At 36.2% G+C, this 13,388-nt stretch overlaps 1 protein-coding gene across 2 annotated transcripts in view; it reads left to right on the top strand.

Annotated features, from left to right (window-relative positions):
- LOC6569559 (pituitary homeobox homolog Ptx1) overlaps positions 1-12,118 on the top strand; it is a 28,010-nt gene extending 15,892 nt beyond the window's left edge. The window contains exons 3-5 of one of the 2 annotated variants that reach the window (XM_001995908.2): positions 258-398; positions 2,465-2,718; positions 11,117-12,118. In XM_001995908.2, the coding sequence (XP_001995944.1) occupies positions 258-398; positions 2,465-2,718; positions 11,117-11,701 (980 nt within the window). In that variant the 3' untranslated portion in view covers positions 11,702-12,118. Of the gene's footprint in view, positions 1-242; positions 399-2,464; positions 2,719-11,116 lie in introns of both variants that reach the window. The other variant, XM_043215072.1, reaches the window with a different exon arrangement.
- The last annotated feature ends 1,270 nt before the right edge of the window (positions 12,119-13,388 follow it).

Below are 13,388 nucleotides of genomic sequence, written 5' to 3'. Positions count from 1 at the left end.
TCAGCTCTCAGCAGAGAAGCCCCAACACTCGTGTCCTTAATCGAGCTAACCAAAAGCCCATTTAAAACAGGTCCAGTTGTGGCCATAAATCCTTTTATGATGCGCCCCTTTTAATGGGCCTTTAAGGAGCCACATCTTGTGCACCAGCACACACATACACACACACACACACACTTTAAGTACATTTAAACCTATGTTAAAACATTAATATTTTTGTATATATTTTTTCGTGCCCTTTGCTGGCTTATTCTTTTCAGTTTGGGCCGAAACCGGTGATTTTCGTGATAGTCATAGCTCTATGACCGCCGTAGCAAATAGTTTGGATAGCACACACTTAAATAACTTTCAAACAACATCAACATCCACATTAACAAATCGAAGTCGGGATCGCAAAGATGGTAAGTACAATCTACACTAAGATTAAATTATAATAAAACGCATATTTTGTCAGAGACTTACATCAAATCTAATTGAGACATAATTCAATTTATTGATGTATTTGAAAGATGTAGACTTATTCATGCTAAGATTAATGTGGGCAGCATTTAAAAATAATTTTACATTAATCCCTAAACTGTATTTGGATTTAACTTTGAGCACTTTAATTAAGTTGGTGAAGTTAAAATTGAGTATATGAATCCAAAATCCGTATTCGAAATTTGTATAGATTAAGTATTAGATCTTTAACTTTCTTGATGAAACTTAGGTTATTGTTAAATTGAGTGAATATGATTTTATTTTAATCAAAAAATCTATATGGGCTCATTAACTGGCTTGATTAAAACAAAGATAAGGTAAACTTGAGTGAAAGTGATTCAATAAATCTGAATTCAAATTCTGTGTAGGCTATAATCTTTTTAATATGAGCTCTTAAACTAAATTGATGAATCTAAAAATAAGTTAAGATTGAGTGAAAATGATACTCAATTAAATCGCCTGATTTTAGGTTAAATTGTATGTGGAAATAAACCTGGAGTTTCTACAAACGTCACAGATTTCAAAGCCTTATGAACAATAGCTATTTGGTATCGATATGGAAGTAATCGTATGATGTGTGTGTGTGTGTGTGTGTGTGTGTATGTGTGTTTGAGTGTGTGTGGCATGGAATAAGCGTGGAAAACTGAACGGAATGAGTGCTCGTTACTGATTTTATACGAGCGCGTACATTTGATAAGAAACATAATTTATAATAATTTTCTAAAGCATGGCCAATGGGCTGGTGAGTGTTGAGCATTGGTGGGGATAAGGGCAGGGGGTGGTTGGGGTTTTGGGTGGTTGCCACTTGGCCTTTGTCGGCGAAAATTTACTCGCTCGCGTCCGTTTAGTTTTCGATTAGACTACTTTGATTTGCGACATGATGACGACGACACCAAAAAAACTGATATTTCATATTCTTTGTATTCGAACCCAGTCGCTTAGTTTATTTGATTAAGTTTCGGTGTAGCGACAACAACAACAGCAACAACAACAAGAACAACAGAGGAAGCATGCCGCCATGATCGATGACATGTTGGGGAACACACATTAACGGGTTGTAAATCTGGTAGCAGCCAAAAAAATAATAAAAAAATAATAAAAAAAATAAACTAGGCTAGATTCAACGGCGGCGGTTCACGTTTGAAGTTGTGCTTTTTTGGCGTTGTGGCCTGGCGTCATTTGAAGGTTGCATGGCAATTAGTAACGCCGCACCCGATCAGGGCGTGAACTGCTCCCCTCCTCCCTGCCCACTGCCAGCTATGGCCTGCTGCTTAGGTAGCCCCAATAAGAGGAAGACTGCTTCAGTTACTTATCAAATGCAAACCACATAAAGATAAAGTAATTGCAACTACAGTCAGAAAAACAATTTAATCGCTGCAAAAGCATGTAACAAGCAGAGGGCAACCTCTCCAACCTCGTAATCAATATATATATACATCATAAAGATTAACCTATTCATGCGAGAAGCACGAAATTCGACACAGATCGATTTCCAAAAGAGTTGTAAAGACGTTTTATTGAACAACTGGAAAATTTTCATTAGGATCGGATAAGAAACACAGATTTTAACAATTCATTTTATGATTAATATCAGCAAGTCTGCACCTGGGTGCACCTGAGTCTCTACTTGACCAACTCTAATTTGCTTAAAATATATATTTCCAGCAGAAAGAAAATATCGAATTAATAGTTCCACTTGCATTTTATCTTTTTATATAGTTTTGTTTGCATATATAAAGTTGTTCTGAAAGGGAACAAATAAATATTGTGTAAGCGAGCATGATGCTTTCCAGAAATTAATTTGTATACACTTATAAATTATTTTTAAAGTGCAAAAATATTCGCTTCCTTATGTTCTTTTTACACCATGTCATATTTAATTCCAAGTGCAGTCAGACTGCCATAAAACGAGGCAAACAGTTGCCGCAACTGCAAAGCATTCTAAAAGCAAACTTATTTTATTGTATTTGTTTCCGTTTTTTTGCAGGTAATCGCAGCGTGAATGAGACCACAATCAAAACGGAGAACATATCAAATTCCGGGCATGATGAGCCGATGACAACCAGCGCCGATGAGCCCAAGAACGATAAGAAGAACAAGAGGCAGAGGCGACAGCGGACACACTTCACATCCCAGCAGCTGCAGGAGCTGGAGCACACGTTCAGCCGTAATCGCTATCCGGATATGTCGACGCGCGAGGAGATTGCCATGTGGACCAATCTGACCGAGGCCAGAGTTCGGGTAAGTGCACACATACACTGCAAATTAATTGCCACATAAAACGTAGTCACAAAGACCTTAAGTTGCTTACACCAAGTGCAAACAACTTGATTTCCTGATGCTCAACATTCTTGATCATAGTCCCACTGAAGCTCAAGCCAAATGTCTACTTTTCATTCTTCATCAGAAAGAAAATCGCATTGAATTTTAGAAATTCGGCATACTTTTTTTTCCAAGATTTTCTCAGATTATTACTCAGAAAGTGTATTTCTAAGAACAAATATTTTCTTTACTCAATTTAAAGGTATATTTCTCTAACGTTTAGAAATAAATCATTTAATTTTCGGCGATTTTTTTCATATTGACCGAGTCAGTAAATTTCATTAATTTTGCATACTACTTCTTAGAAATCCATTTCTTAATAATGGAAAATATTTCTAAGAAATAATAAAACAACATATTTGGATTGTCAATTTGAGGCAAGCCTTTGAAATTTGTATAACATATTCTTCATATATTTAGAAATTCATTGGAAAACAAGTCGGAAGTATTTTAAATCTGCCCTTTTCTTAAGCCAAGTGCAAGCAACACAATTAAAACACGATCTGCTCAAGCGAAAAGAACTTCATCAAGCCCCGGCCAAATGTGTTCCTTTCATTATATATTTTTCGCTCTGTGTACATTTCATATTAATTGCAAAGCCACAAATCGTAAACAGCAGCAGCAGTCGAGGCAGTAGAGGCAGTCGAGGCAGCAGCAGCAAGTGCCACATCAATTTTGTGCGCTGTGTGCAATTATGCGGCAATTACTGCGGCGGTGGCCAAAATGACCGCAATGCAACCGCAGCACGTAGCTGCACACCAGGCACACACACACACACACACAATGCAAAATGGCAGTGGCAACTCGTAAATATATTCGTGGCAAGCAAGCATTTTCCTCTTTTAGGCCGTTTGAATTCGCGCGGCTTAAACGCGCTGCTGACCACAAAAAAAAAAAAATGAAATAACCGAAACCCGTCGCCATTTTGTGTGTGTGTATAAATTTATGTTGCAACGAGGCCTGTGGCTGGTGTTGCAGCATCGCCGGTTTTGGGCTTAACAATGCAGTGGCAAACTTGCCATAAATTGCCGCCTCGATTTGTGGCTAAAAACTTTTGGCGCAGTTTGCAGCGTTTGCAGCGTTTGCCACATTTATGGCCCTCCAGTCGACTCCAGTGTAAACTGGGCCGAGAATCACCGCGGAATAGTTGCAAGCTTATCATCAAATTGCCTCGCAGCTGTTTGAACATGCCACGCCAATTGCCACACAACAGCCATTGACAGTCTCAAGCATTTGTAAGATAGTGGCAAGGTGGTTGGGTAGGTGGGGGGAGTTGTAATTGTTTGTGGTATCTGGGCAACAACAGTTGTAATTGTTTGTAAACGATAGTTGGTAAACAATTGAGCAAAAGTTGTATGCACATAAGTGGCGCCAAGCGGCAAATATGCGTGGCAAATATCTATAGAATATCTATAGACCGATGATGATAGCTAACCAATATCACGCATATCTATTTACTCTGTCCGTCCATCTGTCCGTCAGTCCGTCTGTCAGTTTGTCTGTCAGTCAAGACAGCGACACGACACGGCTACACATAGATAGATATAGATACGATTGTGGGGCACATTATTAGGAGACACGGTCTCGACTTGACGCCCGATTGATCGATGTGAACGATCAGCATTTGATGTGCATTCCAACATATTTTGCACACTCAAAAAAAAATTATAGCTACTTATATCTCTGATACATTCAATTATAGAGAATGTAAGTCAGTGTGTACTTGAAAATCGAGTAGAGTACCTTTTCAAAGTAAAGATTAATTGTAGAGCGCCAAATATTACATAAACTTGTACAACTTTCGATTGTGTAAAATTAAAATTATGTATTTATGCACTAAAAGTCAACAATAGAATTTTCGTTATTAAAACAAAATTAACTTGCTTAATCATGAAAATATGTTGCCAAAAATCAATAATATATTTTACACTACGCAGATGCAATTTTCAGATACGAAAGATAATTTGTTTATTATAAATTTAAATTTATGATTAAACTAGAAAAAATTTGTATCTTGATTGTACAATTTATAAGTTTCTGTACTTTTGCTCTATATATAAAGCTTTTTTTTTAACTGAGAAGAACTTTATTTAAATTGTGTCACAGAAATCTTTGCTATGAACAAAGAAACAAGAAAAACAAATTAGTTTAGGCAAGCTAAAATAATGAATAGCATAATAATGAAACTCTTAACTGGTCAAAATAATTTACGAAGGTTTCCAATTGGCTTTTAGAGTTTGACTACATTTTAATCATATCTTTGGTTTCTTTTGCCCTGAGCGCATTAGACGAGTTTGACATTAATTGAACGAGGAAAGTTAATGATATGGTATCATATAAATGTAATTAGTTGGCGTATAAAAACCATCTGCATGTTTCAACTTTATGCAGATATAAATGTATAAAAGTGTTGACAAATTGCTGGCATACAAAATATATATTTCATGGTTTTTCTATGCAAATTTGTTGGTGGCGCATATGCCAAGAATTTTGTATAGTTCAACACTTGACGACAACTATAAAGAAATTAGCTGCGGCAGAGCAGGGAAACAAGTGTCTGAATGGGGATGGGATGAGAAGGGATGGGGGGTTTGGATGGGATGAAGGGAAATTATGTCAATCTAAACATGTGTTGCGCTCAATGCATAAAATATTGATACAGTTTGTTTTATGGTCCATTATATATATATGATGATGACACAAAAGGTTTGCGTATTGCCGGAGTTTGACTTTTGGGGTGCGAACCCTCCTCCCTTAGACGCCAACCCCTACCCCTATCCCAACTGTATGCACAGATATAAAATGCAAAACAATGCGAGGCAATTTGTCAGCAGCATTGTGGCAAACGAGGGTTGTTTAATGAATTAGGAAACCGCACGAGAATTAATGATCATGATCGTGCTGCTTGCGCTGCTCTTTTTTGAGGGGTTTGGGTTTAGGGCAAAATAACATTTGACTGCAATAATAGCATAGGCAATAAAATTTATCAAATATACAAAAGGATTACAGCTCGCTCAGCTCACAGCTTACAAACATATATACAAATATATATATATATAAATCTGGGTGGGTTTAAAATTGTCAAAAAAAAAAAACAGAAAACAGAAGAGAAGAAAAGTAGAAAAGAGCAGCCCCGTCTGGGCAAACAAAAGCGATGCATTGGCAAAGGGGAGGGATGGGGGCAGAGGCAGTAAATGTTTTTGCTGCTGTTGCTTCTGGGACAGACAGACAGAGAGGGAGACGCCCCTGATGGCAACTAATCTGAGGATTTACATGCGCCGGCAATTATGGCAATATGTTCGCTTGTCTCTGCTAACCGACTGACTTGCTTTTCTTCTATTATTATATTTTTTTTTAAGAACTAAACATTAGTGAATTGCACTCGCCATTTAATTCAATTAACAGTCCGAAACAAAGCTCGTAAAAACATTTGTTGCTCCACACACAAATCGAATGCCCAACTGGGCCGTGTATAAAAAACTGCAATCGAAATCTGAACTCGAACTGCGCTTTCTCTGTCAGTTTTTTTATGGTCAGGTGTTTGCAATGGCCTGGAAACAAACAACAACATTTATCTGTCTATAGGAAAGCCATTTCTGTGGCAGCATAAAAAGGAATGGCCATAAAGGTGCCCACAATATGGCCAGTTAAGAGTTGACAGCAGTACTTGGCTTAGGCAACAGAGAGAACTTCATTTCAGCTAGTAACTAGTTGCTTGAAGTTGATAAATATTTCACAAAAAAAATATTAAAAGTGAAACTATTAAAAATGTGGTGTAATAAAGTGAGGGAGCTTGCAACAATGGCTGAAGGAAATCTATCAGATCAAACAAAATATTAATATTCTTAATTATAGCTAGATAATTCACATTTATACGAAATGCAGATCCATCTTATTTATATATATAGATAACTGCCATAATTTATCGATTATAATAAAATCATATTTACAGAGATACAACCTTTCTATTGATAGGAATATAACCAGTTATATTATTTATTGATTTATTTATTTATTTATTTAATTTAAATCGGATAAGCACCACTGATGTTGGTAATCCAAACGTATTTTTCAATTGAACAAACTGATATCAATAAGTTTAACAAGTATTTAAAATATAATTTCATCATACAAAATTCTATTATATATTTAGAGAGAGGGGGCGGAGTTAAAATTAGCTTTAATATTGTTTATTTTACTAATGGCATTAGCCGAAAGTTTGCACACAAAAATACTTTATAAGCGAGTCAATGGGTTAAAGCGAGAAGCGAATAGTGTCAACAGTTAGATGAGCTTTAAGCTTTAAGCTTTTTATGGGATTAATCGTGTTTACCCAGAGCACATTTAATGCTAGGAAACACTTGCGGTTACAAAGCTGATTATAGCATTAATAAAAAGATTATTTTATCATGATTTTTATACATTTTAAACACTTTGTTGCGTTTTACTTAATTTTTGTGATAGAAAAATGTGCTCTTTCTCTACTTTTTTACAAATAAAAAATCAAAATAAAACACCTCGCAGTGCTCAACAATTTTTAACCATTAATATAACTATATTTTGAGCTATAAAATATAAAATAATGAAGTTCTGAAGAGTTGTTTCGCTCACAGACAATAAGCAATCCCCGAGGCACGAAACGCTTATCAATAAATTGTTTGCAATCAAAAATGTTCACTTCAATTTCAATTTCATGCTAGCCAAGCGCAGTCTCGCCCGGAAGTGAGAAGTAAGAGCCCTTAACAACAACAACAATAGCAATAACAACAACAACAAATTAAGCAAATAAAAAACGTATTTAGCTGCAATTTGTGGCCATCAATCAAAATGGCAGCTCTTCACTCAAAACTCACAGACGCTTAGAAACAAAAAACAGACCCGTAACTTTTGCCAAATGGTCACATTGGGCCACTTCTCCTATACCCGTAATATATATATATTTTTTTTTAACAACTTTACCTGATGAAGCAGCACCAGCATAAAACATAGACCAACGAGGAGATTGAGGAGAGAGGAGAAAGAAGAAAGGAGAAAGGCGTTGTCATTGCCGCTTTCATCAAAACCAATTAGGATTTTCTGCTTGAGTCAGCGGGTGCTCCGGACTCTCTCTCTCTCTCTCTCTCTCTGCTCGTCGAGTGGAAAATTGCGCTGGTTTTTCACACTCACACACACAGAGAGAGTTTTTTGTTGCTATGCAGACACATCAATTTGCCATCATGCAAACTCTGGCAATTTTTTTTAGGTTGGCCCCAAACTTCAACAACTTGCTAAATGATACGTGAAAATGACAGTTGACGAGATCGATGACGTTAGTTTTCCCAACGATGATGATGATGACGATGATGATGGTGCTGAGCAATGTACCTTGACAAATTGACACATTGCTGCTGTTGGGCAATATTGAAATTGGCCAAGACTTTGATTTATGCCCTGTTTGCAGCAACTTAAAGGTTGCCCTTCTCACGCTGACAATATTTAACCAGAGTCACAGCTCAATCTCTGTGTGGCTCATGCGATTTCAATTAACTGAGCGCAACTAATTCGATTAAGGCAATTACCAAGCAAATAAATGCGCATTAAATTGGCCACGAGCCAAACAACAACAATCCAAAAACTTTGACTCACTTGTCAAAGTTCAACTTCGGTTCCCACAAAACAAACAAAACATTTTCAACCAGACAGTTCAGTTTTAGGCCCAGTTTTTGCATACATACGCGTGTCCACATTTAGTTACGGCAGGCAATGTTGCACGAGGCACGAGACAAGGCCCATAAATTGCAACCCCAGTGAATTGTGCGCTGATTTAAGATACAATGTGGCAATGCGGCAACAAGCGCTAAAGCATGAAAGTGCCCAAAATTTGAGCTGGTTTAATTACCTGAACATTGCCACTGCAAATTTACGACTACAACACTGTCTGACTGGGAATCAACTAGCTGGAAAAATGTGGAAATGCCATTTTAGCTACAATTTGTTAAGCGTAACTTGAAATCAGATCTGGGAAAAAACTAATCCAGATGGCGTAGTTATCTTAGGGGTAACTAAGTTAATAATACCGCTCTCTCATGAAGTATAAAGAATCTAGAAATTGCTTTTTAAGCACTTACAATAAATTATAAAATTCTAGATTAATATCATGTATACCATTCAAGATTCCATAACTTCTCAAGTTAGCTCGTCTTTAATACCGACAAATCACACAACACAATTGAATAGATGAATATCAATTATAAAATTCAAGATTCATTTAAGAGATTCAAACTAATGACAAAATTCTTTAAGGTAGTCTCAAAAATCCTACATCATAATTGGTTAAAGCTCTCAAATTATTAAAGCAACTGTAGAATCGCAAGCTGATCAATTCTACTACACAAATTATAATATTCCTATATAAATATAATTTATAAAATTCAATATTCATTTACAAATTTCCAAATATTGCCACGATTCCTTAAGCTAGTCTCCTCAAATTCTCAAAAATTATACAACAAAATTGGTTGAATCCCTGGGACGTGAATTATGAAGGCAGCAGTAATATAGTAAATTGATCAATTCTAGATAAATATCTTTAATTAAAAACTACTTGAAAATATTGCCTTAAAGTCGCTCGCTGCATTTTTCAGCCAACCGAAAGTATCCTCTAAAATAATATAAAAAGAAACTCATCAGAAAAGCCTTTGCCATTTGTGGCGTCTGTTCGAAAATGCCCAAAAACTCAAACTCAAACCCAAACCCAAACCCAAACCTCGAGTGTCAGTATCTTATGTATCTGTATCTGTATTTGTGGCTGAGTATCTGTGTATCTGTGTGCGCTGCGCAAAACTTCAGCAATAAATTACAAAGTTGCCATTTTGTTTTTTATCTACTTGCTTGCTTTTGTTCGCTTTTGTTTTTGTTTTCGCTTTATTTATTTATTTTTTTCTTTTTTGTTGCTTTCTGTACTTTTTGTTTGCAAAATAATTTTGATTTATTTTTTGTGTGCTCCCCAACTTAAATGCTCTGTATACAGTTTCTGTTGGCTCTTTTGTTGTTGTTGTTTTTTTTGGGGTTGGCACGCTGAGTTTATTTATATAAAGCTCTCCATTAAAAAAGAAAGGCAACACCAACAACAACAACAACAAGAGTAACAGCAAAAACAGCAACAACAACAATGGCAGGGAGTATTTATGTATATTTGTATTTATAATTACTGCACATGCGTATTACGTAGCGCCCCCTTTGCGCCAGCCATTGGGGGTATAACTTGGCTGCGGAAATGGGGTTTGCATTTTGGGGGAGTTTTTCGCACACACACACACCAACACACACATACACACACACACATATATATGAACGTTCGCGAGCGACATACGACAGACGGATACATAAATTTTCAAGTTGGCGGCAATATAATAAATTATGCGGCACGGCGACGCAATAAAAGAAAATGGCTGCTGCAAGCTTTTAAAACTTTAACTAACTTGCCACACAGAGCCATGCCCCGCATACACTCCACGAAAAGTGCTGTTGCTATGCGAGACATAATTCCCAACATTTAAGCCAGTTAGTCACAGATTCCCTACCCTAATGATTTGAGTATTTTGCTGAGTGTACTCATCTTTTGCCCTTAAATACTCAAGTGAAAATTGTGTTGCTATGGCAGATAAAATTCCAAACATATTCTACAAAATGTTATAAATCATTCTTAACTTTAATATTTGTTGAAGATTTTCTACCCTAATCATTTAGGGTGTGTACTCATCTACTATATCTTTTACTCTTCCAAGCGTAATGTTTGTAGAATTCCCCAAAGTTTGCTGGTTATACTTAAAAAGATATAAATCATTCCTAGCTTTATTATTAGTCAAACAGTTTTGACTCTAATAATTTAATTTTAAATATAATTAGTATTTTTTTAGTTGAGTGTACTCTTCCTTTAGCTCTTCGCTTCCTTTGCTGAGATATAGTCAGAGAAAAATGTTGTTGCTTGGCCAAATGGAAGGAATTACAAATTTCTACTGCTTACAGCATATTCTTAAATAGAGTTGATTCATTGCTTACTTTAATACTACTCGAACATCTTGGACTCTAGTAATTTGCCTAGAAATGCAGTCAATACTTTTTTTTAGCTAAGTGTAATCTTTCTTAAAGAAAAATGCTTTTGCTCTTGCTTGAAAGAGAGATCAATTTCCCACCATTTACGGCATATTCTTAGGATTTAAGTCAGTCTTTACTTTAATGCTAGTCAAACATTTTCAATTCTAATAAATTTAGTATATTTTTTAACTAAGTGTACTCATGCCTTGACTCTTCCTCTTCCTCTTCTCTATCTGCACAGGTGTGGTTCAAGAACCGACGGGCCAAGTGGCGCAAACGTGAAAGGAACGCAATGAATGCCGCTGTTGCCGCTGCGGATTTCAAGAGTGGATTTGGAACACAATTCATGCAACCGTTTGCCGATGATTCACTGTACTCATCGTATCCGTATAACAACTGGACCAAGGTGCCATCCCCGTTGGGCACCAAACCCTTCCCGTGGCCCGTCAATCCATTGGGCTCGATGGTGACCACTAATCATCATCAGAATTCGGTCAATTGTTTTAATACGGGTGCCAGTGGTGTGGCAGTCAGTATGAATAATTCCATGTTGCCGGGCTCGATGGGCTCGACGCTGACCAATACGAATGTGGGCGTGGCTGGTGCACCATGTCCGTATACGACACCCGCCAATCCGTATATGTATCGCACCGCCGCGGAGCCCTGCATGAGCAGCAGCATGTCCTCGAGCATTGCCACGTTGCGCCTCAAAGCGAAACAACATGCCACAGGCTTCAGTAGCCCCTATTCGGCCCCATCGCCAGTGTCGCGCTCCAATTCGGCCGGTTTGTCCGCCTGTCAATATGGCGTGACGGATGTTGTCTGAGAAAACGCTCTCGGTGCTCTGCTTAATCAGCATCAGCACCACTTGCAACACTTCTCCGGCCAGCACAATGGCAATGCCATGCAACAGCATCAAAACAACAACAACAACAGCAATGGCAACAACCACATGTTGCAGAACAACAACAACAATAATCTGCTGTTGGATCATAGCGACTTGGGTCTGGGCGGAGGCGGTGGCAACGAGGAGGGGGGCGTTTCGGTTGCCCACAATGATGACAACAACAAATCGCCATTGGGCGCCAATGGTTTAATTTCAGCTAGTGCAGCTGGTGGCGCCTCCAGCAACAACGACAACGGCGACGATGTGGATGAGGAGATCATCGATTGAACTAAGTAAATATACATAACAAAAAACTATATATATATATATAAAAAAAAAAGCAAAAAAAAATATATATGTGAGTACATATATAAATATTTAAATCAAGCCTACTTATAACATAAATAATTAACAATTTGTTATTGTAAAACTGCATAAATCAGCAAAAACCAAAAAAAAATAATAATAAAAATAAAAATCCCCTAAAATTAAGCGTATTTAAATTAAATTTTAGATGCAGTAAAAGTGGCAAATAGAAAAAGAAGAAAAAATAAAAAAAAATAACAAAAACGACAGAAAAATACAACTTTTTTGAAGAACAATAATTACATTTATAAAACAAAACAAAAAAAAGATGCATATACCAAAAAAAAAAAAAAGGCCGACTTTGTGTGCAGTTTTAATTAGTTGGTATTAAGCGCCCAGCCAGAAAGGACGAAAAATTAATTACAAATTGATAATTGTGTTTTTAATACATACAAACATATGAATATATATATAGACATATATATATATATATATATTTATATATATTTTGCATTTCTGCGTTGAGATTAAATGCCAATTATGTTCATTTAAATTAAAAAAGAAAAAAAATGCAAGACAAGAAATAATAATAAAAAAAAAAAAACGTATAATGTATAATGTTAAGTGTTTTGTACATATAAAGCAAATATTTAGCTATAGGCAGCAAGCTGTATTTATAAGTAAATAGTTCGCTCTTAACTAATTGAACTAATTAGCTATACTAACTAAATAGCAAAAAAAAAAAATAATAATAATTAAAATGTTCTGCGCAACAAAAACTAAAACAAAACCAAAAAATCTTTACTGTGAGGCGCTTAACTAAAAATTTCAAGCAAGAGGGAAGATCTAACTTGGGCAAGCCGAAGATCACATACACTTGCAGAGCGGATTAATACAATATATAAAAATTACAATGTAAATTTAAGAAGCCAACCGATTGTTCCTATACTGTAGTCCGACTTTTTTGTTACTTATTGTAGTCCGATTCTGACACACATTCTGACTGCCGCAAAAATACGAATAAATTCCAAGTTCTATCCAGATATCACAAATACTGACAGAGTTCACATAGTTGGGTAAATCTATGGACATTTTCCATTTTCGGATTAGACACTTTCCATCACAAAAATTCAAAAACCCTCTGCAAGAGTATATAAAGTAAAACTCAAACTCCGCCTATAGTTTAAAAGCCAATTTTTGTTTTGACAGCACATATACCAAATATTAATATATTTATATATATATAGTACATAAAATATATGTATTGTATAATGAAAACGTATCAAGATCAAAGTCAAAAAATGTATTGTAAACAAAATAT

The sequence above is a fragment of the Drosophila grimshawi genome, unplaced genomic scaffold (assembly GCF_018153295.1).
Source record: "Drosophila grimshawi isolate 15287-2541.00 unplaced genomic scaffold, ASM1815329v1 contig_311, whole genome shotgun sequence".
Lineage (NCBI taxonomy): Eukaryota > Metazoa > Arthropoda > Insecta > Diptera > Drosophilidae > Drosophila > Drosophila grimshawi.
This window is presented reverse-complemented; position numbering and strand designations above follow the sequence as displayed.